The following is a 27,627-nucleotide window of genomic DNA, read 5'->3' on the forward strand; positions in this document are numbered from 1 at the left end:
TAACTCGTTGTGGTACAGAATGGAAATAAAAGCCACTGAAAAAATGTCATACATCGTTTTTAGGTTATTGTTTCTAGCTGTTATGAAGATGAGATTTGGGAGTAACTTTAGTTTTTTTCACACTTGACAAATACCAAACTATTCACTTAATCACAATTCATAGAATAATTATTTAGAAATGCACCCTTTTCCAAGACACAAAAGCGTATGCTGTCCTGGCCAGATGATTGAAATATGTTCATACAGTGAGGATGAGATTGGTTTCATAGATATTTAATGTAATCAAATTGATGCTGTGTTATCACCTTAATTCAAGTTTAACATAAAGGTCTCTGGGGCTGAGAAAGTCTAAAAGTCTTCCTGTTTAGAGATACTAGATTTGAAAAAAGATGTATAGATATCATCTATATGATGGTCATAAATTGGTAAAAAAAAATATTTTAATCTTAGTATTCCAATAACAATTCTTACAAATTGTCTCGATTTTGATACACACACACACACACACACACACACACACAAGTAATTGGATCAATGGCCACAATGCATATTTATGTTTTTCATGATGAATGTGTAGTATTTTTTTGACATGCATGCATTTGAAATGTGTAAATGCAGATCAGTTGCCTTAATACAAATGGTTTTATATCAACAATTAATTATGGGTAGATAGTAGATTTTCTTTTTTACCCACTTAAAGTCATGTAAATGGTTGCCTCTGTAGCATTTGTAGTAACATATTTGAATATACAATTCTGTAAAGATGTATAGAATCTCTATCAGATAATTTGATGGCATTCTGCCATATTTAGTGACATTATATAATTGTTTTAATCTGACATGTTATGATAATCCATTCTCCTATTTGATTTATTTCAGGAACCATTGAAGTTAGAAAAATGGGCTGAAAGAAGAATACCAATGTTTTGATATTTGAAAAAATGTAAGTTTGTGGGGGTATTTTATGCATATTAATGATTTAACCATGAGTGTTTAATTAAGCGAGTATGATTCTCCTTACTGTCATATAAGACTTACCAATAGGTTGGGCTGTTGGCCTGTTTTCACTTTTGTATTTGTATTTTTGAAGGTTTGTCATCCGGATGGTCGACCATATTTATGACTAGGGGGATTGGAATGACCAAGACTTGTAAGTATAAAATGTTTCCTTTTAATTAAAGACTGAGCAGATAATAAAACCAGACTGCATGACCCATTTAACATTAAATGCATGACGCACAATAACATTAAGGTAAAAAAGAGGGAAATAAAATGTTTAATGTGAAAGATGATATGGAAGTGTTTAATAAACCTTGTATCCTAAAACGAGTACATTGTAACAAAACATTTGCATTATGTACACACTTGGCATTAGTCTGCGCCCGTTCAATATTTGAAAGAAGAACAAAATAAACACAAGAAAGTAGTCACGATACCAGTATCTCGATGCTACAATACCAGATTTTCCTTGGCAAAAAATGAAAACACAAAGCAGACTTAACTCTAAGCTCCTTAAAAACCTACTTTTGACAAATATTGTGTTCTATAGCTTGCAAAATAAACTAATGTGGCTCTGGGTGGCGTCAGTCATTTTCCTCAAGAAATATAGTCTGCTTCATGTTTTATTTCCTTTGCTTTGTTACTTCCTTATAATGGTATCGTGACAATATATATATATATATATTTTTTTACGTATAAGTGAACACTTGCCGGCACTGTTATGCTCGTTACGACCACAAGAGGGCAACATAATTCACTTACGTTTAGCTCGTGATGCTAACATGACGTTGCTTCAAAGCTTCCTGTTACGTTTGCGATTTGTGACTTATTTTCGAAATTTGATTCTGGATGCATATGGTTACATTGCAGTGCACAAGGTCTCTGTTAAGTGCTTGCAAAATGTGCTGTTTATTCTTTTGGGGATAACTGTAACTGACATCCATACATCAGAAGGGGAAAATAGCTAGCTAGGTAATGGGTAAATGTATGATCTCAGACAATTAAAGAACACAGCAAATTACAGGTATTTTTAAAATATGCCTATTCGCCTGGCTCAACTCAATCATGCCTAGACCTAAAACGTATGATCATGAAAGTCTCCGTTCAAGTGCTCCTTGGAAACTAGTATTTACAAGTTGTTGAAGTTGCTATATGACTTAAGCCTGATGTTCTTTAGAAGTCGGGATGAATTAGATGAGTTTATGTAGTAAGTTTTATACTAACATGCTAGCAAATAAGCTAGCTAAAATTGCTATAAAAAAGTAGTTGGCTCGCTAATGTTGACAGATGGTCAAATTAGCTACATTAACAATCAAGAAGATGCCATTTTAGTATTCTGTTCATAACAATACATGTTTATCATAATTATTGAAAATACACAAAATATATATATTTTATGACAATCTTTAAATTGTTTCAAAAGGTGAAAAGTAATATGTCATAACTCGTAAACTGGGGTTGCAGAATTTAGTCATTTTCATCTTGGCGAGTCATCTAAATGTAAAATAATAAAAAGTTGGAAACCAATATTTTTTTGCTAGCTGACACTGCTTGACCGGAGTATACAGCACAGCTCCAAGAAACCTGATAATTTCAGAGGTGACATTTTGGGGAACATATCTTTGGTTTGCATTGACTTAATCCAAGATAGATTTGGAATTAATTCCAGAGTTGACCACAACTCATGGTCTGTTGTATTTGTTGGTCACCTAATTTCACCTCTTATCCCTAACAGAATCAAGGCCTGAACTGTCATTCCCTCCCAATGAAATAAGAAGACAGCTATGTGTAAGTCATGTCTTTTGATCTCTGCTGTAACAAATGGAATGTTTCTTCGAATATCTGCTATAACACTTTCAATACTGTACTAAATCGATTTCTTAAACATTTTTACCTCTGTTGAATAATATTTAAGTAAAGGTTGTGATCTTTAGCGCAAATAACAATCCAGAGGTAGGTCTATTTATTGGTAATGGTAGTAGGGTTCCCAGTTATATATAATTTAGAGCAATGATTGTAACCAATTGAGATCAACAGAGATCTCCCACCATGGAATTGTACCTCATCTTCCAGTATTATTGAAAGATGTGTATTCCGGTGAAAGTTAGAACACTTTAGCTAAATCAGTTTAAAGTTGCTCATCTCTCCCTTTTGGTACAAGGGCATTTTATCATATCACAATAATTCAAGACAGACTCCACCCCTTTAACAAAAAAAACATTTGCATAAAATATGCCCATACTCCCCCTAGAAGCAGCATATTTTCCCTAGTAGCTGAAAGTTTCCATTAATTCTTGATAGCTTCTTTAAGAGTTCCTCCATCTTTCAAATATTCCCGGATTATTTTCATGCCTGTGACATATGCCAGCCCATCATGTACTATGATTATTCAAAACTGCCCAAATCTATCCTTTAGTCTCTTTTTCTTTTAACAAACTTAATCATACAAAAAAATAGCTTCATCTCTATGGTAAGGTCAGTGTATTCTGACAATGCATAGACTATTATTCTATAGTACTCTTATTGTCTCATCTGGTATAATAAAGTAACCTAGATACTACTACCATTATGTTTGACTTTTCCAACAATGTAGTGAAACTGTTACACTTAGGCCACTCTGTCTTCTGTGATACATTTGGGGCGGCAGGTAGCCTAGTGGTTAGAGTATTGGGCCAGTAACAAATGGTTGCTGGATCGAATCCCCGAGCTTTCAAGGTAAAAATCTGTCATTCTGCCCCTGAAAAGGCAGATCAGCGGCACTGTTCCCCGGTAGGCCTACATTGTAAATAAGAATTTGTTCTTAACTGACTTGCCTAGTTAAATAATAAAAAAAAGCCAGTCTCTTTTCTTTAGTAAAATATGAAACGGGGACTAACCCTATATTGATAAGGTGAATGCACCAATTTGTAAGTCGCTCTGGATAAGAGCGTCTGCTAAATGACTTAAATGTAAATGTTAATTAGACCCAGCCCACCTCTACTAATGGATTTCTGTGCATGGCCCTACTGTCCACTGAATGATAATGTCAAACTAAATGTTGAACGGAAACTCAGTTTTTGGAGGATCCTGCCAAGAAAACTAACTTTGTTGTCACCTGCTGGTCAAGAACTGACATCTTAGGTCGGAACCTGCCCCTTGTTTTTCATGGTTCATATGAATGTGTAATCCATTTTGAGAAAAATATGGTTTTATTCTCATACCACATGTAGATTTTATCTCTTCCTTGGTGAATCTCTGCTGGTCGTGTTTGGAAATTTTGGAGGCAGGGTGCATGCAGAGGAAGCACATTTAGCATATTTTGTGCAGTTTAGCTCATGCATGATTACTAGTTTTGTAGTTTTGTGTTTTGTTTACAAATCAAGCTGCAATAGTTTAGATACAACCGTAATGGTTCAGCAATGTCAGTTGTCCAAAAGTGTTGGAAAATAAATTTTGCAAGATTATGAGATTAACTCATGCCAACGTGTACTCAATGTGATTCTGGTGGGCCCCCTAATGGACAGTTTAAGTAGTTTTGCCTAGCCTGACAGCAAAATAATAATAAACCGTATCAAGTTAATGTTATCAAATAAATTGGTAACATCTAAAGAGCATGGTGCAATTCCAGAAGTAGATCACAAACCATGGCATAATTCGTTTTTCTGATAATTTTGAGAAATAACTAATTTACATGATCCACATTCAAATATAAGTTATAGTGAACGGTCATATGTTTCAATTAATAGATGTGTTAGAACATTCCATTTGCTTAGCTTTTACTTGTGCATGCAATTTTGTTGTATTCCCTCTTTTGTCTTTTGTTGTTTCCAATTGTTCAACTCTAAAATGTGTTGAATGGTTGCTATTAAATTGCATAATGCTACGTTCATGTTTTCTCGGAATTATCGGAAACTCGGGGTTGGGATACTTCTGTAAAGCTCCCTGAATCGCCATAATTACGAGTTTCCGACATCCAAAACCGATCACAACAAGCTCCCACGTAGGAAATAGTTGTTGTACTCCCGACTTTCCCAGTTCAGATAGTTTTGAGGTTCATACTAGAACACTTGCATTACTTTTAGTATTCCATATATTTATTCACTTCATTGTCTTCGGTTCATGTTTGAAAAGCATGAGCATCTCTGTTGGTGTTTTAAAAGCGATAAAAGGCACACAATGCCATTTGGGCAAATAGGTCAGAATTCTGACATTTATATTTTGTCCAATCTGTTTACAAATTACATGTTATATGTATGGGGAGCAAGGATTCAGCCCTTAATGCTCTTAGATATATTTTTATTATTATAATATTTTTTTCATTGATTCGAATTGCGATATTTGTTACCGCATACTGCAGTAATGTACAGACATTTTAAACTTCTGGGTTTCATTACCAACTTGACTTTTAGCTAGCTATTCAGAATTGGAATCTTTTGTGGAGTTATTGATGCTATTTTGGCCAAAAGAAAATCTACCTGATGGGTTTGGACAATAGTTCATTATTAATTAAATGTAATATATATATATATATTTTTTTTTTGACTCATTTCATCTTTTTCTTAATTCCATTAAAGACCCAATTCTACTGGACATTGAAGTGGAGACAACTGCTTTGTCATCAAGATGGCGACTGGGATTTGGGAGCTAATTGGATTTTTGAAAAGCTGACTGCTTGGATTTTTCTGGATTTTATTTGACTGTGTCAATTGGAATTACTTAAACTTTCACATGGACTCTTGTGCTGGGGATTCTTTGGACTCAGTTGTTTGAATAGGCTATTGTAATAGTTGCTTTTACTGCATTCAATTAGAGTACTTTTCTACTTCTGTGATTTCGTAATGCGCTGTTATTTATATTAAATAAAACAATGTTTTTTCACTATTCTGACTCTTTCATTGGTCAATATGCTACCCAAGATTGTTACCAGACTATATTGTCTATTTTCTAAATGTGAAAATTCTAAATACAAACTTCGAATCAATTTCACAAAAATGTAATGACCTGTCTGGTATTTTCTGGGGCTTCTTAATGCATCCAGTCAGTGGAAGGGATACAATTTTAAATTACATAAATAGTGCTAGCTAGTAATTACTACCTTTACGTAGGATCGAGGGATGTAGTAGAAGGTAAACGCAAATAACAGTTTACGCAACTTTTTATTTTGGGAATCTTCACACACCTATTACGCTAAAGTTTTTTGCTGAAGTGTTTACGTTTACTTGTCTCCATCTCGAGCATTGCTTAGCAACTTACCTTTGTGTAACACTACATCCCTGGTGGGATAATTTCCTTTCAAGTTAATTACATCATACACTTGGGTACCATTTATACACTCTAGGTAGGACTTCTGTCCACAAAATCTGATTTTGCGTGATTACATTTTTTAAAAATACTGAAGTCAAGTTAAAGCGTATGGCTTATTGTGATTGATGCAGTCCATGGTGAAGTGAAGACACTTAATTAAACCAATAAAAGTTATACACTGCAGCTCTACATAATACAAAGAGTTAAAACGGAGCAAGAACTGAAATGGTGTCCAAGGTTCTTTGCGTCTAAAATGGCTCCGAAGTCTTATTTCCTGTCTGAACAGGAAGTGATGGGTCTCAGTGTTTTAAATATTATTCAACTTTAAACCCATTTTTGTTTCAATATGTATCTAAATTTGTCAAATGATATCCTCTTGACGTGAAGAAACTAAATGTAAAAAAAAATATAAAAATGTAATATAGTTTCGCCGTTTTTATACAAAATTAAGGGGGTGGGACTTTTGGACATCACCTGAGTGTGGGGTAAATGGAAATAACGTCAATCAAAGGCAAAGCTTTCAGAGCTAGGAAGGAGCTCTAGATGGCGGATGAGCCTTGGGAAAGGGAACAATTAACTGGGCTTTCGTCAGACCTTTTCTTTTTCATGAAATCCAGCTCGAATATGACGCGCTATTAATATTAGTTTTACTTAAAAGAAACCGTGTTACTATAGTGAACAGTGAATTACGTTTTCTGCGGTGTTTAATGCGTTTTTCGTCGTGTAGATCCGTTTTGCAGCGTGTATGCGCGAGTCGTTGTTTTCTCTGCCTAGGTTTGGCAGCCATGGCGCCCCTCCATTTTTAGTGTGCTCTGTGAAGAGCTCTAGCATTTCGTCTCAGTATCACTTTTGTGAGGTTTCATTATCCTATTATCAACATTTAGTTTTTTTTGTGCCTGTTTATTTTCATTCAACCTTTTTTAAATTGCATTTATTTTAAGTTTAATGTCATAAGTATTAAAGTCTGCTTTTGCGGATGTGAATCTAACTTCATTATACCTTCCTGTACATGGAATAGGTATGTTGACGTTTTATAATGCCTACCTACAATCGATTGTTTTTTCATTTATCACAGTTTAGGCGTTCTTTGTTTGGTGACGCAGTTAGAATTTGTGCATGTGGCTCGATCGGTGAATCTAATTGAAATACTCAACACTTGGCTTTTTTTTTATCACAGGATGTCATCAGTTGTCATTTATTAATCGATAATGTATATAGTAATATAAATAATGCCAGTTTTAAACGTCAGACACAATGCTGATGGCTTATTTCATAACGTGGAGGTTTTTACTGTCCTCTGAGCAAAAACAATCTTATGGGAGTTTTATAATGGTCCATCCCTCTAACTTTTGACAGTCAATACCAGGACATAAGATCATCAAATCAAACGTTTTCAAGATAAAACGACGATGAAGAATAAGAATAAAAAGCAAGAAGATGAAGGTTCGACTCAAAGCAACGCATCAAGGTACGATCTTCTATATTTTCACTTTTTTGACATCTGTCTTGATTGTTTACCTTGACAAGCATGGTTGATCACCTGTGAACATATTTGCTACTTAAGTTGTCCCGATTTGTACCCGTTTCAAATCAATGACCTTGGTTTTTAATAGCCACACCCTAATTTTTCTTAGCATTTGTTACACTAAATACTGAACTTTCAGGCTCTTTGAATTACATCTTTACCCACATGTATACAAACTAGAAGTTTATGGCTTCTTCCCCAAGAACAAATGTATGATATCAATATGTGTTGTTCCATCGTTACATTGTAATATGACCTTGTCTTATTAGTCGATACTGCATTGCACCATTTGAACATACAATGCTTATTCTTTTTTAAACATTTGAAACCTCTAATTTACTAATGTTAACATATGGGGCTGAGAGGAATATTCAAATTAATATCTAATGCGCATTATCATTTGTTTCATCTGCATAGACAACTAACGTTATGCAGTTTAAGTTTTAAAGACACCTTTGTCTTCATTTAAAACAGTTGACTACTAAAACAAATGTTAACTTAGACATTTTGGTAGCCTAAATCATAAACTATTGTGTTTTAATGAGAACTGTTTAATGTATAGTAGGCCATACAATCACTCTTGACTGAATGTTCACAATATTTTAGTTTCTATTTGGCCTGTTGATCTATTTACCTCCTGGATATCTTGTTCTCAGAACTTCATGTGTTTCTCAGCAAGAAAGTGAAGCTCAATATTAGTTTCACTGATAGTCAGTCCTCTTGTACATTTAATGTTTTATTTCACTTTTACAACATGTTTGTTATGTATAGCCATTTCAAATAGTTATTCAATTAGGTTTATACTGAAAGTATCTATTGACGTTAACTTATATGGGGAAACAATGTTATTGATGCCTTTTTCCATTTAATTCAGGATTATTATTGGCATCAATGAATCTCTATTTTTCTGAAGGGATCAACACGTGCACACATCTGACTAACCATTGACATGTTGAATTTTGCACACCTTAGGTGTTCACTAATTGATTTATGTTGACTATGAATAGAATTTCAACTATGTGGTAATGCTCCAACTACATTTTAGATTTTATAGGACAGCTTATTCTGATTTAAATTGAGTGATGTCCTCAATGCTCAATAACCCTTTTAATTCAGCTGTGCTTGTGCACTAGAAGTTTGTACAACATCAACTGTGTTGGTGATTATGAGTTCCTCTTAGGCTAATAGCTGTTCCATGGTATCAGAAGCTAAGTGCCAAGGTGGTAAACATCATGTATTGCAGATGTTTTCATGGTCTCACGGACTTAAGAATTTATTTTATTTTACAGATAAAGGTATAATCTAAAGTTGGGATTCAAATGTTTGAAATGTATTATCTCTGTGTTGGAAACAGAAGGAACACAAAACAATGTAATTTCACCATCAATAAAAAGTGCTACATCTTCTTAAAGGACCTCATGTGCTCAGTTTATTTTGATGCCATGTGGGAGATAGTCATGTCTGTACTGTCAAATAATCATTCTTGCTTGCATAATCTAATGGTAGTCTTGAGTTTAACATGAGATCTGACAATATAGTTTTCCATTATATTTAAATAATTTCATACTCTGGGGCATGGTAAGTGCACATTGCTCACATCTCTGGTCTAACCAATGATAGTTTTAGACTTAAGTCATGGAAGTTACTAATGTCATGTGTAGGCCAATGTATAATTGGTGACTGCATATCATAATTAAAGCCTAATAGGGCCAACCTCATATTTGTCATCTATTACATGGCCTGGGCCAACCTCATATTTGTCATCTATTACATGGCCTATATTTTGACATTTGGGCCAGTTTTTGTAACTTGTCAGATGTCACTGACATCTACTACAACCATAGGCTTTCATGAATGCTTCAACTACAGGCCTGGTTGGGTTGCTCAAGAGATAAGCATTACATTTGTTATAGATTTTGTCAAATGCTAACTTTTCAGGTAACTGCCCCTAGTCCTGAATGTAATGGGTCAGAAAAACATGACATGAAGGCATGCTGTCAACCAAGAAATGCTGTGCAAGTGCATTTGCTGTCCTGTTGGCAGCCATTTTAGTAACATGCACAGTTAGTCTGCCCTAAAAAATCCTAATCTACCACACTTTTGACTGCTCTTGTCCTGATAGAAGATTATTTTCAAGCACATAGAAGCAAGATGCACTGTGAGAGCAGATTACTATTAAATGTTCTTTTAAAATGTGTTGCATGAAGTGGAGTCCACTTTTAAGTCACAAAATGGCTCTTGCTTTGTGCTGCATAGACTGACTTTCTGCATTAGAACTGTATGCTCAGAACTACAGGAATGGGAACAGGAAGTGTTTCAAAGGTCAGGGGCTTGTCTTTTGAGCTGGGATTGGCTCATTCCTCACCTAGCAACCCACCAGCCTGTAGTAGTTCAGTTACATTTTTTGTCCCGCCCATGTCTGACCTAACTAAATGGAGGGAGTCACCCACTCATGCGCTTGCTTAGTCAGCAGCAGCTACATTCTCACTAGAGGAAGGGGTTTGAGCATTTGTTGCTGGGTGACTGAGTGGTGGATACATTACAATACCTTTTTAATATCACAATCCAATACCTTTTGATATCACAATAAGAACTTATTCAAATCCTTCCCCCCTTTTTTCTTATCTGAATGTTTATATAACCATTTCATTATTAATAAGATATATAATATTTATTATAGGCTTTCCTAATTTACCCTGTAGTTATTAATTGTATTCATTTAACTACAGAAATTATGTATCATAAGTGACTAAACAATGGTATTAAAGCATGGCTTCAAAGGAAGAAATTGTTTTCCTTCGTTCTATTCTAGCAGCCGACTCCATGTCTGAACCATTCAAGGTCGTCTTGACTGTGGATTTGATCTGGAATTAGGTACCCCCTATAGTCTATTCAGGGTACTGCACATTCCATCATGGCAAATTTAACTAATGCAATGTGGGGCATAGACCGGTTTACTCCCTTGTGTAATTTGCTGTGTTTATGATGTAAGAATTACAGTTAAATAAATACACGTTGCAGTGATTTGTTCTGGTTTCCTTATGAAATTCAATTTAAATTGAATATTCTTTTTTTAGTTGCATGTAACTTTTTCAAGCTAAAGTACAGCATGAATATGGAATATTTGGTTAGATTACTAATAATGTGGAGTGTTTTCAATGAATCAGGGCATGGTTTTGTCATCGTTTACATACATTAGTTAAATTATGTTTGCATTGACAAATTGTATATGTTGTGATGTGCTCTTGAGGTGAATATTATTTCAGATCTAAATGTTATAATTGGTTGTTTGACAGAATCTCAGTAGGTGCTTCATGTTGTTCGGTTGAGTCACTGTTGGCCCTGTGTACTGAGGTGCGTTCAGTTCGCTTGAACGTTTGCTGAACGGTTTGTACTGAACGACACGTTTACCAAAACTGTCTTGAACAGACTTTTGAGGTACGTTTGCTCCCGTTTGGTGGGTGTGGCTTGAAGCAATGAGTGATGTCTTTAAAGGGCACTGGCCATACTGACAGCGTTCCCCAAACCATAACCCCGCCCCGTTTTTCAACCGATCGTAAAGTACAGCACCATTTCTGAAATTGAACGTCCAAGAATGTAAAAACGTGCTGATCGCAGCCCTCGTGTGGCTTTGGCAAACAGGACTTATTTGGCGCCCTCTACTGTTTTACAACAGGTTATAGTTGTTTGTGAAGATTTGTAGGCTATTTTAGGAATTGAATGAATGCAAAGAGAATTTTAGTCTAGGAAACTTTTTAAATATTGTGGAAAGGTCTTTCAGCATGACAATAATAATATGCACCCCAGATTGATGTAAGAATTACAGGACTACCTGACATGATGACTCCTTGCTGTCCCCAGTCCACCTGACTGTGCTGCTGCTCCAGTTTCAACTGTTCTGCCTTATTATTATTCGACCATGCTGGTCATTTATGAACATTTGAACATCTTGGTCATGTTCTGTTATAATCTCTACCCGGCACAGCCAGAAGAGGACTGGCCACCCCACATAGCCTGGTTCCTCTCTAGGTTTCTTCCTAGGTTTTGGCCTTTCTAGGGAGTTTTTCCTAGCCACCGTGCTTTTACACCTGCATTGTTTGCTGTTTGGGGTTTTAGGCTGGGTTTCTGTACAGCACTTTGAGATATCAGCTGATGTACGAAGGGCTATATAAATAAATTTGATTTGATTTGATTGATAACCACTGTTCTAGGTGACCTCCAGCAGGTTCTCTTGCATGGGGTTTAGTATTTTTAAAGATCTGTGTAAGAGGATTGGTTTGAGGTGGAGATAATGGGCTTGTTATGACAAAGTTACTCTGAGCACACTATGGTGCTATGAGTCTTCGGTTTCCTCTCCACTAAAGGCATTAGCGTTGTGTGTAGTCTTTTCAGTACTACAGGAACTCTATATTTAACATGTTACACATTCCGCAGCTTTTTCTACTTTGTGGTATAGGCCAAGGTCCCGCAAACTCAACTCTGTACCTCAAACTCAGGTTCCACTCTGTTTTTTTTCATTGTTCCCCTCTAATCAGGGACTGATTTAGACCCTGGACACCAGGTGGGTGCTGTTAATTATCAGGTTGAACAGACAACCAGCAGGCTCTGTATCTTGTAGGGTAATAGTTGAATACCCCTGGCCTAGGTTAACATGTCCTACATACTAAACCTAGATTCCATTGCCTGCTGCTGTGCCCTTGAGCAAGGCACTTAACCCACCACAACTGCTCCATGGTTACCCAGTGTGGCAGCCCCCTGCTCTGATCTCGTCAACCTGTATGTGTGTCTTTCATAGGGGTTGGGATGAAGCGAGAGTCACATTTCCATTAGATCTTGTGTACAATTGGATTAATAAAGTGATCCTTATTTGTTGAGCCAAATCAGTGTTTAACAATAGGTCGGAGGTCAGAGAAACTGTTAATAAAATTGGCTTTTTATTGACAAGGAAATTATTGTATAGCTTCCCAAATTAAAATCCACCACTATAAAAGGTTGATACTATACTGAACAAAAATATTAGTGCAACAAGTGTTGGTCCAATGTTTCATGAGATTAAATTTTAAAAATCCCACAATTTTTCCATACACACAAAAAGCTTATTTTTCTCAAATTGTGTACAAATTTGTTTACATCTAGTTAGTGAACATTTCTCCTTTGACAAGGTAATCCATCCACCTGACAGGTGTGGCATATCAAGAAGCTGATTAATAAGCATGATCATTACACAGCTGGAATGTCCATCAGAGCTGCTGCCAGAGAATTTAATATCATTTTTTACATATATTTTTTTTAGTATAAGTAGTGCAGGAATGTTTTATTTACACGAACTCCATATTTTTTATATTATAGCAATTCGGCCTCTGAAGAATCAAACCACTCTGGGTCGGAGTCTGGGAGTCAGTCGGAGAGTGAACAGGGCAGGGAGAGGAGAAGATCGCACCACTCTGGAGAGTCCAACAGTTCCTCTGAATCTGGGAGCCAGTCTGGGTCTCAGAGTGAATCCCAGCAAGCCTCAGCAGAGGTCAACGACAAACCACCAGTTAAAAAGAGAGACAATCTGGCAGATGTAAAGAAGGTAAACAAAGCAGGGCTTGTACTCCAAAGTGGTTGTATTATGTAGGGCTGAAAGACCCTTGACGTTTTGGAAACAAATATATTACACAACAGCGTTGATGCATGTGCATATATAGAAAGGGATTAATGCCTCAATTCAGATGGAGACTGAAAATGTCAAGGAGAAAGTGGAGGCAAAGATGCAATGATCCAATTTGGTTTTTGATTCCAGATGTGGGAAGAGCATCCAGATGTCTATGGGGTCAGGCGATCAAATCGCAGCAGGCAAGAACCTGCTCGTCTCAATATTGGAGCCGGGGTAAGAAGTGCAACATGAAATATACTAAAAATGTCCATGTACTAAAAGTCCGACCCCACTAAAAATGTATTTTTTCCTCAAAGGGATTTGCACATGCAGAAGTTGCACCATCTAGTGTATATGATGTGGATTTATTGGTGTCTCATTCACTGTAGCTGCAACCCCTAACGGCAAAGCCGAATATCCCATTGAGATGTAATCAATTTCAACACATTTGCAGGGTAGCAGTGACTCAGAAGGTGAAAGTCCTAAAAGAAAAGCAACACGACAAAAAAGGAAAGAGTGAGTATTGAGATTATTTGATGTTTATTTCTTTTCATTTCAGTTTCTTCTGTATTTTGATTATTCTTATCAACTAAAATCTATCATGTCAAGAGATAAATGTACTATATTGTGTCAAATCCTGCTCAAAAGTTATGCCATTTATAATAACACAAGAAATCATTTGAATCATGATGTAGGCTAATCGTCAAAGCAATTGGAAGTGGGCAGTTGTCTATAGCATATGTTTGCCTTACTGGCTATCCCAAAATACACTTGCTGTCATCCAAATAGACTCTGCTTTAGTCTTGACTCACATTGTTGTTTGATATCATGTACATGTATAGTATCTAGGACTGTGGCAGTCACATTTTTGTCAGCTTGTCATTGTCAAGCAAATAACTATCGGTCTCATGGTAATTGACCATTAATTAACATAAACACATACAGCATCTCATGGCTTCCATCTTAAAAAGTCTAATAAATCCATGCAAAATAGCCTAAACGTTCACATTAAATCCATTATTTATTTTAGTCAGGTCTAAAGAAGCATGATATGAAGAAAATGTAGTCTTATTTCAGAAGAAAAGAATAGCATACTCTGAGTTGTCTTTGTTAGGCCCTGATGTAGCTATGCCAAATGGCTGTGGGCTACACTAGTTCATTTAGCAGACAAGATTTGCTTATAATTCCATGGCATTATTTTATTGAATGAAGAATACAATTGAACAAAGCTGAATAAAATATACATTTTCTCAACGATTTGAGGGAGTGTGCATGGCTATTCTGTGTTGAGCGGTTAACAAAGAAATGGGTACTCATATATGCTTAATTTATTAATGTAACTTAGTTGTTCTACTAACATTGGGCTATATGTTTGATTTTTAATACATTGCAAGGCTGCATGACTAGACTTGATTGACTTTTTTTAAGTCACTTGAAAGGCGTGAGCTCTGCTTTGTTTTTTTGTTCAGCTTGTACATCATTTGGCAGTCTCGCATTCACAATTTGACAAGCTCTTGATAATGCGTAAAACTTCATGCTGGCATCCCCTTTGTGGCTGTAATGCACCCTAAAAAAAACGGTCTTTTGTGGCCTGGAGTGCTGCGTTCTGCCCTTCTACCAGAGTGTGCTGCACAATCTGAAGTGTCTCTCAATCACACGGCTTTCAGTCACGTGATCGGGTCTTTCTTACAGGCTACAAGTTAAGACAGACACATCGGGGACACAACTGCACATATCCTTATCCAACTCCAAGGTGAAGATATTGGATGAACTGTTCACATTTGCTTTTCGTCGGCCAACAAGATGAGTAGGCCTAAGGAACAGCAAAAGCACTAGCCTATGTCAATCTACTATTCCCCCATAGTACAAAAGTGCGAGAAATAAATATTCCAAACAATCTGGGACAGTTGTGGGATGCAATAGATCCCAAGTTAATACAACCACTAGCATCAAAATACATGTTTTATGCAATCTGGCTAACGCAACAGATCAGAACATTTAACTCAAAATGTTGATAAACTATTAGGCTATTTCTTCACATTATAAGCGCAGCATTGCACACATGGTATTGAGCTATAAGCGCAACTGTTCCATTAGCGGAAAGCACCATTATCAAAAGTGACCGCAAATGCAATCATGCATGTAATGCTTTTATTATAAAGGTGCACATTTATGGTGAAAGTTATCTTCCCCAAACTTGAATCTCACGTGCTGCTCATAAACTCAGCAAAAAAATAAATGTCCTCTCACTGTCAACTGCATTTAATTTCAGCAAACTTAACATGTGTAAATATTTGTATGAACATAACAAGATTGAACAACTGAGACATGAGCTGAACAAGTTCCACAGACATGTGACTAACAGAAATGGACTAATGTGTCCCTAGTCAAAATCAAAAGTTAGTCAGTATCTGGCGTGGCCACCAGCTGCATTAAGTACTGCAGTGCATCTCCTCATGGACTGCAACAGATTTTCCAGTTCTTGCTGTGAGATGTTACCTCACTCTTCCATCAAGGCATCTGCAAGTTCCTGGACATTTCTGGGGGGAATGGCTCCAACCCTCACCCGCCGATCCAACAGGTCCCAGACGTGCTCAATGGGATTGAGATCCGGGCTCTTCGCTGGCCATTGCAGAACACTGACATTCCTGTCTTTCATGAAATCACGCACAGAACGAGCAGTATGGCTGGAGGCATTGTCATGCTGGAGGGTCATGAAAGGATGAGCCTGCAGGAAGGGTACCACATGAGGGAGGAGGGTGTCTTCCCTGTAACGCACAGCGTTGAGATTGCCTGTGATGGCAACAAGCTCAGTCCGATGATGCTGTGAAATACTGCCCCCAGACCATGACGGACTCTCCACCACCAAATCGATCCCGCTCCAGAGTGCAGGCTTCGGTGTAACGCTTATTCCCTCGACGATAAACGCGAATCCGACCATCACCCCTGGTGAGACAAAACCACGACTCGTCAGTGAAGAGGACTTTTTGCCAGTCCTGTCTGGTCCAGTGAAGGTTGGTTTGTGCCCATAGGTGACGTTGTTGCTGGTGGTGTCTGGTGAGGACCTGCCTTACAACAGGCCTACAAGCCCTCAGTCCAGCCTCTCTCAGCCTATTGCGGACGGTCTGAGCACTGATGGAGGGATTGTGCGTTCCTGGTGTAACTCAGGCAGTTGTTGTTGTTGCCATCCTGTACCTGTCCCTCAGGTATGATGTTCGGTTGTACCGATCCTATGCAAGTGTTAAACATGGTCTGCCGCTGTGAGGACAATCAGCTGTCCGTCCTGTCTCCCTGTAGTGCTGTCTCACAGTACGAACATTGCAATTTATTACACTGGCCTCATCTGCAGTCCTCATGCCTCCTTGCAGCATGCATAAGGCACGTTCATGCAGATGAGCAGGAACCCTAGGCATCTTTCTTTTGGTGTTTTTCAAAGTCCGTAGAAAGGCCTCTTTAGTGTCCTACGTTTTCATAACTGTGACCTTAATGGCCTACCGTCTATAAGCTGTTAATGTCTTAGTGACTATTCCACAGGTGCATGTTCATTAATTGTTTATGGTTCATTGAACAAGCATGGGAAACAGTGTTTAAACCCTTTACAATGAAGATCTGAAGTTATTTGGATTTTTACGAATTCTCTTTTGAAAGACAGGGTCCTGAAAAAGGGATGTTTCTTTTTTGCCAGTTAGGCTCTACACCCCTTGTAAAGCGCATTAATGTGTTTAATTTTAAGAAGTGGCCACTTTAGTTGTGATACAACGCTTATCAAAACATATAGGCCTATGGGCTAGGCTACATAAAATCGGCCACTATGATTAGAACAAGTCGCAAAAGAATGGCATTGTTTCTTATGCTGGGCATCATTCACAGGTGATAATATATCATTCACAAGTGATTGGCTAATATTGTTACCCATCAGACTATTCTTGATTCAATCTTGTCTTTACATAAACTAAGTAATATATGTGTGACATTTTGTTATGATTTAGAATGGACCATTATCATGCACCTGTATCGAAACAGGCACTTAAATAGCGAATGGAGGATGCTTTTATTTTTAATCCAGCCAGGTAGGCTATAATCCTGTAGTAAATAAATGCAATGTTCTAACTATTAGGAAGTTGATAAATACATTTAGTAGGCCTAGCCTATAGAAAGCTTATGGGATCCTCCTCTTTTTGTTAACGGACATCACTCTGTTTTCCCCCACAATTACACAGCCTTTAGAAATGTTGTGCAAAATGAGACGTGCTCTCATGAAGTGTTTTATTAGATTTTCTAATACATTTGCATTGATGTCAGAGTGATTAGAGGGACAATGGAGTGCTTAGTACCAAGTTTAGTAGCAAGTTTGGTAAGCTACCAATGACCAGCAGCAGCAGCATAGCTTGGAGAAGCCTAATTAGTGACTAAACGGTCATGACTCGTGACCGCCAGTGTGGCAGTAATACGGTCATCGCAACAGCCCAAGCTGTCCCCGACTAAAACAAATCTTGGTCAACCAAAAGTTGTCTGTTCTTTCGACCAATCGATTGGTCTAAGTTTTTAAACATGTATTTTTCCAAATATAGACACACCCTATGTGTTTTAATCAAATCAACTATATATGCATTGAGCTTGTCTGATGCTTTAAGCTCATTGTTTGTTAAAATAAGACACAAATGACTCAAGTGGGAGACAGAGATCAAGAACCAGAAGAACCAAAAACTTAAGCTTTCCCGACCATCCTCCTCCCACTCCTACTGGCTTTTGCAGATTCTGCCGTTACGCTCCTGAAATTGCCGGTAATAAGCTACACGAGGAGTCTGTAAACCTTCTCATGTGGAATGCCAATTTATCTTACCATTTCTACTGATCTGTGTGCCAGTTATGGTATTCATATGCAAATTTTCCTGGAGCAGTTACATTTAATTTATAATAACATCTTCGTATCCAAAGATTCTATCCATATAGATCCAATTCTATCCAAGTAATGAAAATAATACAAACCTAAAAAGTAACTTCTATTGCCAACTATGTAAAACCAGCCAATAAAGCCAACAAATAAAAACATTGCAGCCTGCAGGTAGAAAATATCCAGATTTAAAAAACAATTATCCTATAAATCACAGTGGCTATGCATGGCCTGTCTGCAACAAACTTGAAACAACTAATAACTTGGGTCCAGCCTGAATCTCCTTGCAACAGCCAGTGAGCTCGGGACAGACACAGCTATAGGCTATTTGTGCAAGGGATAAGAAGTAATCAGGTAGGCATGCCTATTTTCTGAAGTTTACACTGGATCAGAGCATGACATTTTTCCCTTTTTCACGCTGAGTGGTTATCTAAAGGCAGGGGCGCCACTGGTTTTCGAAGTGGGGGGGACATAACAAATTCCCGACCCTTCAGAGGCGTCTGCACCCCCGCAGCCTCCGCAATGGATTAGTTCACTGAGATGGGCGTGATTACGACGGGTGTCTCGTGTGCCATAAAATAATAGTGTGTGTGTGTATTTTCTACTGCTCGACAAAACATTTTTTTGTTGATCAACAGCCTGTTGACCAAACAATCGACCAGTCGAATAATTGGTCACACCTAATTAGTATCCCATGACTATTTGGATGTAATTGCATGCCATTTATTTAGTTGTATCGTTCAATTCAGTGGTGTTTGTATTTGTCATTATGTTGCCAAATTATTTTCTGTGCTGTCAGTATTGTGTCCTTTCTATTTTCATGCGCTTGTGCTCGTCTAACGTGGGTCATTAGGAGTTCCAGCCAGACTGAGATGGTCTTCAGAACTTTAGTTTGTTTAGATATCTCATCAAACCTGGCTAACCAGATCACTCTAAGCCAGGTGTAGACTCATAATAAGCCCAAAGGGTGAACTTGTGGTATTTCTGTGTTGTAAGAAATACCTGGAAGAGTGATGACTCGGAGGAGGAGCAGGAGGAGGATGCCAGCAGTGCAGACAGTGAGCAGGAAGAGAAAGTTAGATCCAGACGACTTCCTGCTAGAAGGTAAGGATGTAGTGAAGTCTGGTCTTCAGACAACTAATCTGTACACTTTCATTTCCATTGTGTGAAATCAGAAACTAGCTATATTAGTGTTTTTTTGGGCTTTCAAAGTACTGTATGACTGGGCTTCTTTTTAGCCTTCAGTCACTAACAAAATATGAAATCTGTAAATTCAAATCTGATAATTGTGAAACTTTCTATGTATTTATTACTGAGCATTTAATGTATCAACTATGATATGCATTCTACTATTCTATATGGCTGTGAATATTTGAATTTAGACTCGGAAGAATGACGAAAAAATACTTGGTCAAAATCCCAAAGTCAACCAAAATGATGTTCTGATGAAAGCTCGCTAACATACCAGCTACATGGCCCAAAAATCGGGCGATGTCTTATTAGTGTTTTTGCAGTGTCACTTTTGTGGGTTGACTTTATGATTTCCCCCAATTGAGCACTTAGTGCTCTAAAGGCATTTAATGAAGACGTTCACCTGTAACCTTATCACCGATATTATTCATATTGCTGAGGTCAGAGGTTTAGAAGCTGTCTCCATGCCATTTGTGTGAGTAAGGTTGTTAGGAGGGATTATAGTCAGCTAGAGATGTTAGTGGAAAAACTAGTAAGTAGAGTGTCTTGCTGAGTGGTTAGAAGTGGGATTCATGTGTGTATTTGACTCAATATTTTAGACCACAGACCAAATCATCTACAGTCAAAAAACAGCAGCCTCCAAAGGGAATGAAAACCAGGAAACAAGAGTCATCTGTGGAGGAAGATGATGATGATGACGATGATGAAGATACCCCAAAGAGACAAACCCGGCGAAGGGTGGCGGCCAAAGTCAGGTATGTCATTGTTTCACTAGTTCAATCTGAAATATGAAGGAAAGTGTTGCTGTTCCGCATTGCTTCTGTCACATTACTTTGCATTACATGCGTTGTGTTGGTTTGTTCCAGTTACAAGGAGGACCTGAATGACTTTGAGACAGATTCTGACGACCTGATAGAGATGGAGGGAGCTGAGGTGGAGCCGGAAGATGACAGCGAGACCATTGAGAAGATCATGGACACCAGAACAGGCAAAAAAGGAGGTGATGCATCTTCGCTTGGTATCTTATTGTCGGTATCTCACCTGTATTGTGTTAACCCATCTAGTTAGACATTGCCAGCAGGTGATGAAAGAGAAGGCAAAAAATATTGTGGCTCACAGAAGAGGTGATGATATTACCCTGATAGACGAGACATGTTTACTAGAGGCTGCTGCCTGGTTAGGAATTTAAACTGTGAATAAAAATCTGATATTGAAAATATTTATGTCAGAATGTTGTGCGTGTATCTATTTTAGCCTGTGGGGCTTCCACTACCCAGTATGCTGTGGAGGAAAACGGGGACCCCGGAGCAGACTTTGACTCTGAGAAGGATGAAGGAGAGACCCATTACCTGATCAAGTGGAAAGGCTGGTCCTATATCCACAACACCTGGGAGAGCATCGACTCCCTCACTCAACAGAAGGTCAAGGGACTGAAGAAACTAGAGAACTTCAAGAAGAAAAACAATGAGCTCAATGCTTGGTGAGGGTTTGTTTTGTACACATAGCTACACACCACTGACGTTTTACCTTTCACTGTTGATGAGTTCTGTTACTTACTGACACTGATTGTCTTCCAAAGGTTGAACAAAGCATCCCCCGAGGATTCAGAATACTACAACTGCCAACAAGAGCTAACCACTGACTTAAATAAGCAGTTCCAAATTTTGGAAAGAGTCATTGGTAAAAAAAAAAAAATTTAAATAAACTCCTTTTGAAATTGGTCTTCATTGACTTGCAGCAATGGTTCAACAATTAAATTAGATTTGTTTGACAAAGTGTGATTATTACAAGACTTAACCTCTTGCTTATCAAAAATATTTATTTTCAGCGACTAAAATAGGGAAGACACAGGGACCGTCTGATTTCCCTTGTAAGTTCCTCATATCCTCAACATTATCATGATCATATCTTCATCATTATCATACTCAGCACATTTTGATTCTGAAAAGCACTTCAACTAAAGATGTTGTTTTCACTGTGTATCAGCTCACAGCCACAAGAATGCGTCGTCGTCCAATGAGCCGGAGTACCTGTGTAAGTGGATGGGCCTGCCCTATTCAGAGTGCAGCTGGGAGGATGGAGCTCTGCTGGGGAAGAAGTTCCAGCACTGTATAGACAGCTTCACCAACAGGAACTCCAGCAAAACAGTCCCCTCCAAAGACTGCAAAGTGAGTGAGGAAAGTGTCCTAACTAGATGGATTGCACATGGTATCATATCACAAATGTTTTATTTAAAGTTGACTATCAGCTAGAACACAAGCGCTACAGCTATAGTCATTTTAGAACAGTGCAGTGATTTCCTTACTCTAATTTCAGGTGCTGAAGCAGAGGCCCAGATTTGTTGCACTGAAGAACCAGCCATTGTACATTGGGGATGAGAACCTGCTGCTGAGAGATTACCAACTAGATGGACTGAACTGGCTGGCTCACTCCTGGTGCAGGTACACGTCAAGTCACGAGGAATGCTGTATTGAGAAACAGATTATTATGGTTTGGAACATCACATTCAGTGGTTATACTGATGCTTTACTGAGGTGTACTGTCAATTACCTGCCATTTAGATAGTTTGAATGTCGTTTTTGTAAAAACACAAATGTACACTAAGACTCTATGGTCGGTGTTTTTCAGGTGCAATAGTGTGATCCTGGCTGATGAGATGGGTCTGGGGAAAACCATCCAGACCATCTCATTCCTTTCCTACCTGTTCCACCAGCACCAGCTGTATGGGCCCTCTCTGGTGGTGGTGCCCTTGTCCACCCTCACCTCCTGGCAGAGAGAGTTTGACACCTGGGCCCCCGACATGAACGTGGTGGTCTACCTGGGAGATGTGATGAGCAGGAAATCGGTATGGAAATCTGCTCTTTACAGAACTCTAAAGAAGCGTGTTGATCTTGTGCCCAACCAAAAGTAAATGTTCCCCAATGCTTTGCTTTTGTGTTGGACAGATCCGTGACTATGAGTGGGTATGCCATCAGACGAAGAGAATAAAGTTCAATGCACTTATAACCACGTATGAAATTCTACTGAAAGACAAGGTAAGGCATCAGTATTGCTTGGAAGTATTTTCATACAGATATGTTTAGAAATGAGTTTGGATTTGTACTTGCCAAAATAGTACACATTTGTATTTTTATGGAAATAAAAAGTGAATTCTTTGATTGAATGCAACTCTCCGCTGACTCTATTGGTGTGACCTGTCCATAGGCAGTGTTGGGGAACATAAACTGGGCCTTCCTGGGTGTGGACGAAGCTCACAGGCTGAAGAATGATGACTCCCTGTTGTACAAAACCCTGATCGAGTTCCGGTCCAACCACAGACTTCTAATCACAGGGACACCACTACAGAACTCTCTCAAAGAGCTGTGGTCCCTTCTGCACTTCCTCATGCCTGACAAGTATGTACTTATTTTATTATTTAATACATCAGATAAACTTTGGCAAATTCTGACTTTGAGAAGAACAGCCTATACATTTATATTAATTTACAGTAATCTTATCCCAATCCAATTGTACTTTTCCCCCTCCTGAAGGTTTGAGAATTGGGAAGATTTTGAAAGCGACCATGGTAAAGGGACTGACAATGGCTACCAGAGCCTCCACAAAGTCCTTGAGCCCTTCCTCCTGAGGCGTGTCAAGAAGGATGTGGAGAAATCCCTGCCTGCCAAGGTAGAACAGATCCTCCGTGTGGACATGTCCGCTGTGCAGAAGCAGTACTACAAGTATGTTCCCTCATATGTAGCTTTTCTCTCTATCAATGTTTGCCAGTCTGGACAGATGATTTGAGCAGTATCTAAACGGTCTTACTCCTTGTCATTGAAGTTAACTGGTGATGTGTTTTGTGAATGTTTCAGGTGGATTCTGACCAGGAACTTCAGAGCCTTGCAGAAAGGCACCCGAGGCAGCTCCTCTGGTTTCCTCAACATCGTCATGGAGCTGAAGAAGTGCACTAACCATGGTTTCCTCATCAGGCAGCCCGAGGAGGAGTGTGACACTCAACAGGAGCACCTGCAGGTAGGACCAGCAATAAGAGCTCAGCTCAACGCATTAAAAGGTGTGTTATGTGAATTAGTCTTTACCTTGCAAATGACTGTGAACTTATTATCTCCTCTGTTTTTGCTGTTTTGAATTTTGAGAAATACATAGATTAAAATAGCATGATTCCATCCAACCCACACTAATGTATTGGTTTGTTTAGCGGTGGAGAACAGATTTGACCTCTTACCTTGTGTGAATCTCAGGCATTGGTGAGGGGCAGTGGGAAGCTGGTGCTACTAGACAAGCTGCTGACCAGACTTCGGGAGAGGGGCAACCGAGTCCTCATCTTCTCCCAGATGGTGCGGATGTTGGACATTCTGGCTGAGTACCTGGCCCTGAAGCGCTACCCATTCCAGGTAGGGTATAACACAGCCCAGGGGATGGCAAGGCAGGTCCAAACCTTCAGTAGTCTTCCTCCTGTTGTTCTTGTATTTAGTATGACATCTCCTTGTTAGTTATTTTACATCTCCATTATATGTTTTGTTTATTCCATGTGTAACTCTGTGTTGTTGTATATGTCAAACTGCTATGCTTTATCTTGGCCAGGTCGCAGTTGCAAATGAGAACTTGTTCTCAACTAGCCTACCTGGTTAAATAAAGGTGAAATAAATAAAAATGTTATTCCATATTTATTATATTGACTTAGTGAAGGCGTTAACAGTAGAGGAGCTGTTGAGATATTGGAGCAGTGTTGGTGTCAACTCTGGTGTTAACCGGCTCATGTTAGTTTTGCAGCATACATGCACTGGCAGACTGATAGTGTATATGGTTATTTTTATCCTCAAGTTATTTTTGATGGGGACTGGCTGGTCCCCAAAGCCAGAGTGCCCACTGTCTTCATGCTGGGCTTTAGCATGGTTAAATCACTGTAGACATAGCTTTACTGCTGTATTGCTCTCTGACAATATGCTGCTTGCCTGATGGATCGTATAATGGCATGTATAGCTGAGCGTTGTTCAGTGGCATCTTAGGGCGGAGGGAGTTTCGGCAAGGTTCCAAGGTTTGAGGTCTCTCCTTCCCTCTCTTCTCAGCGCCTGGACGGTTCCATAAAGGGAGAAATACGAAAACAGGCACTTGACCACTTTAATGCTGAAGGCTCTGAGGTATGTAATCGGAACTATGTGATGTTTTAGCTGTTGCAGATTGGAGGGGTTGATAATTTCAGTGTTTGTCAGCTCTGTATCTGCGTCAGGGCTTAGTTGTTATGTTTCAGTTACTCTGTGAATGATTATGCGCAAGGAGATGTATATATCGTCAAGATTACCATATTGATACTAGAATCAAATTTTCTTTGAATGTTAGGATTTTCCACGTCGAAGTTATGATATTCTGTTAAGAAAACAACTTTTCTTTAAGAAGTGATAACAACATATCTAATTACCCATACAATTAAAGCCACACTAACAATTATCACGCTTGACATGTTTTTCAACTTCAAGCATTTAATCCCTTTGCGATGTTCATCAGGTCGGCTGTGATGCACTATGTAAGGTGGTTCGTTTTTTACATATAATAATTTCTCCTCTCTGTCCAGGACTTCTGTTTCCTGCTGTCCACCAGGGCTGGAGGGCTGGGGATCAACCTGGCATCTGCAGACACTGTGGTCATCTTTGACTCTGACTGGAATCCTCAGAACGACCTGCAGGCTCAGGCCAGGGCTCACAGGATTGGCCAGAAGAAACAGGTAACCACAACTAGACCCATAGTGATTAATTAGTATGGAGGGCAGGCTTGGCTAAGCACAAGCTGACTTGATTCTGCTAACTTGAGCAGAGTCGTCATGGAAATGTAGGTCTTTGCCAACTTTCCAAGTAAGACACAAGCATATCGCTACGCCTGCAATAACATCTGCTATATATGTGAATGTGACCAATTAACATTTGATTGAAATATCTCCTTGTCTCAATGAACAGGTGAATATCTATCGCTTGGTCACAAAGGGATCTGTGGAAGAAGACATTATTGAGCGAGCCAAGAAGAAGATGGTTTTGGACCATCTTGTCATTCAGAGAATGGACACCACTGGTCGAACTGTACTGGATAACAACTCTGGAAATTCTAAGTAAGGAAACTTTAACATGGAATCTGTTAGTCTGGATATAGCTTTATGTTTGACGAATAACTTCTGAAAACATGAGATTCCTCATATTCTTAACCTCTCTGGTACAAGTGGGACGCTAGCGTCCCACCTCGACAACAGCCAGTGAAATTGCAGGGCGCCAAATTCAAAACAACAGAAATCCCATAATTAAAATTCCTCAAACATACAAGTATTATACACCATTTTAAAGAAATGTCTTGTAAATCCAACCACAGTGTCCGATTTCAAAAAGGCTTTACTGAGAAAGCACACCATGCGATTGTTAGGTCAGCACCTAGTCACAGAGAACCATTTTCTGGCCAAGGAGAGGGCTCACAAAAGTCAGAAATGGCGATTAAATTAATCACTAACCTTTGTTCTTCATCAGATGGCAGTCATAGGACTTCATGTTACACAATACATGTATGTTTTGTTCGATAAAGTTCATATTTATATCCAAAAATCGCAGTTTATATTGGCGCATTATGTTCAGAAATGCATTGTCTCAAACAAACATCCGGTGAAAGTGCAGAGAGCCTCGTCAAATTACAGAAATACTCATCATAAACATTGATAAATGATACAACGCAGTGTTAAACATACGAATAAAGAAACTTCTCCTTAATGCAACCGCTGTGTCAGATTTCAAAAAGGCTTTACGGCGAAAGCACACTTTGCGATTATGTTAGGTCAGCACCTAGCCACAGAAACCCATACAGTCATTTTCCAGCCAAGGAGAGGGCTCACAAAAGTCAGAAATGGCATTAAAATTAATCACTTACCTTTGGTGTCTGGTGGCACTCCCATCTCTCCATGTTAGACAATACATGTTCATTTTGTTCGATAATGTCTCTCTTTATGACCAAAAACCTCCTTTTTTGTTTGAGCTTTTTGTCCAGTAATCTGAATGCTTAACCTCTAGGGTATGTGGGACGCTAGAGTCCCACCTGGCCAACATAAAGTGAGATTGCAGAGCTCCAAATTCAAATACAGAAATATTCATTATAAAAAAATTGAAAACAAAACATATTTTACATAGGTTTAAAGATGAACTTCTTGTGAATCCAACCACTGTGTCAGATTTTTAAAATGCTTTATGGCGAAAGCATACCTTACAATTATTTGAGAACATAGCCCAGCAGACAAATCATTACAAACAGTAACCACGAAGTAGAAGAGTTAAACAAGTCAGAAATAGAGATAATATTAATCCCTTACCTTTGATGATCTTCATATGGTTGCACTCAGAAGACATTAATTTACTCAATAAATGTTCCTTTTGTTCGATAGTCTTCTTATATCCAAAAACCTCAGTTTTGTGCGTGTGTTTTCTTCAGTAATCCACAGGCTCAAACGTAGACAAAAAAAATCCAAATTGTATCCGTGAAGTTCATAGAAACATGTCAAACGATGTTTATATTCAATCCTCAGGTTGTTTTTTAGCCTAAATAATCGATAATATTTCAACCGGACAATAACGTCATCAATATAAACGGTAAACAAGAAAGGCACTCTCTCGGTATCACGCATGAAAAGCTCTGTGACACGGCAAGGTCCACTCATTCCGACTGCTCTTACTCCCTATTCTTTCAGAATACAAGCCTGAAACTATTTCTAAAGACTGTTGACATCGAGTGGAAGGCATAGGAACTGTAATTTGAGTCCTAAGTCAATGGATACTGTAATGGCATTGAATAGAAAACTATGCACAAAAAAAAAAATCCTGAATGGATTTTTCTCAGGTTTTCGCCTGCCAAATCAGTCCTGTTATACTCTGACACTATTTTAACAGTTTTGGAAAGTTTAGTGTTTTCTATCCAAATCTACCAGTTGTATGCATATCATATCTTCTGGGCCCGAGTAGCAGGCAGTTTAATTTGGGCATGCTTTTCATCCAAAATTCCAAATGCTGCCCCCTACCCTAGAGAAGTTAAGGAGCGTGCGCTAAGTCCAGTCGAAAGGTAAAAAGAAATGTACAATAA

General features: G+C 38.5%; 1 protein-coding gene across 14 annotated transcripts in view; it reads left to right on the top strand.

The window, feature by feature from the left end:
* LOC115134253 (chromodomain-helicase-DNA-binding protein 2-like) overlaps positions 1 to 27,627 on the top strand; it is a 56,426-nt gene that overhangs the window by 18,044 nt on the left and 10,755 nt on the right. For 13 of the 14 annotated variants that reach the window (XM_065022566.1, XM_065022564.1, XM_065022556.1 and 10 more), the window contains 24 exons: positions 880 to 943; positions 1,091 to 1,150; positions 2,735 to 2,787; positions 5,553 to 7,750; positions 13,157 to 13,382; positions 13,593 to 13,679; positions 13,900 to 13,961; positions 19,336 to 19,443; positions 20,130 to 20,285; positions 20,397 to 20,530; positions 20,785 to 21,010; positions 21,110 to 21,210; positions 21,359 to 21,400; positions 21,517 to 21,698; positions 21,847 to 21,971; positions 22,159 to 22,375; positions 22,476 to 22,565; positions 22,735 to 22,925; positions 23,061 to 23,249; positions 23,382 to 23,541; positions 23,769 to 23,921; positions 24,597 to 24,668; positions 25,100 to 25,249; positions 25,479 to 25,627. In XM_065022566.1, the coding sequence (XP_064878638.1) occupies positions 7,692 to 7,750; positions 13,157 to 13,382; positions 13,593 to 13,679; positions 13,900 to 13,961; positions 19,336 to 19,443; positions 20,130 to 20,285; positions 20,397 to 20,530; positions 20,785 to 21,010; positions 21,110 to 21,210; positions 21,359 to 21,400; positions 21,517 to 21,698; positions 21,847 to 21,971; positions 22,159 to 22,375; positions 22,476 to 22,565; positions 22,735 to 22,925; positions 23,061 to 23,249; positions 23,382 to 23,541; positions 23,769 to 23,921; positions 24,597 to 24,668; positions 25,100 to 25,249; positions 25,479 to 25,627 (2,879 nt within the window). In that variant the 5' untranslated portion in view covers positions 880 to 943; positions 1,091 to 1,150; positions 2,735 to 2,787; positions 5,553 to 7,691. The remainder of the gene's footprint in view (positions 1 to 879; positions 944 to 1,090; positions 1,151 to 2,734; positions 2,788 to 5,552; positions 7,751 to 13,156; positions 13,383 to 13,592; positions 13,680 to 13,899; positions 13,962 to 19,335; positions 19,444 to 20,129; positions 20,286 to 20,396; positions 20,531 to 20,784; positions 21,011 to 21,109; positions 21,211 to 21,358; positions 21,401 to 21,516; positions 21,699 to 21,846; positions 21,972 to 22,158; positions 22,376 to 22,475; positions 22,566 to 22,734; positions 22,926 to 23,060; positions 23,250 to 23,381; positions 23,542 to 23,768; positions 23,922 to 24,596; positions 24,669 to 25,099; positions 25,250 to 25,478; positions 25,628 to 27,627) is intronic. The other variant, XM_029668038.2, reaches the window with a different exon arrangement.

Source organism: Oncorhynchus nerka, linkage group LG9a (genome assembly GCF_034236695.1).
Source record: "Oncorhynchus nerka isolate Pitt River linkage group LG9a, Oner_Uvic_2.0, whole genome shotgun sequence".
Taxonomy (NCBI): domain Eukaryota; kingdom Metazoa; phylum Chordata; class Actinopteri; order Salmoniformes; family Salmonidae; genus Oncorhynchus; species Oncorhynchus nerka.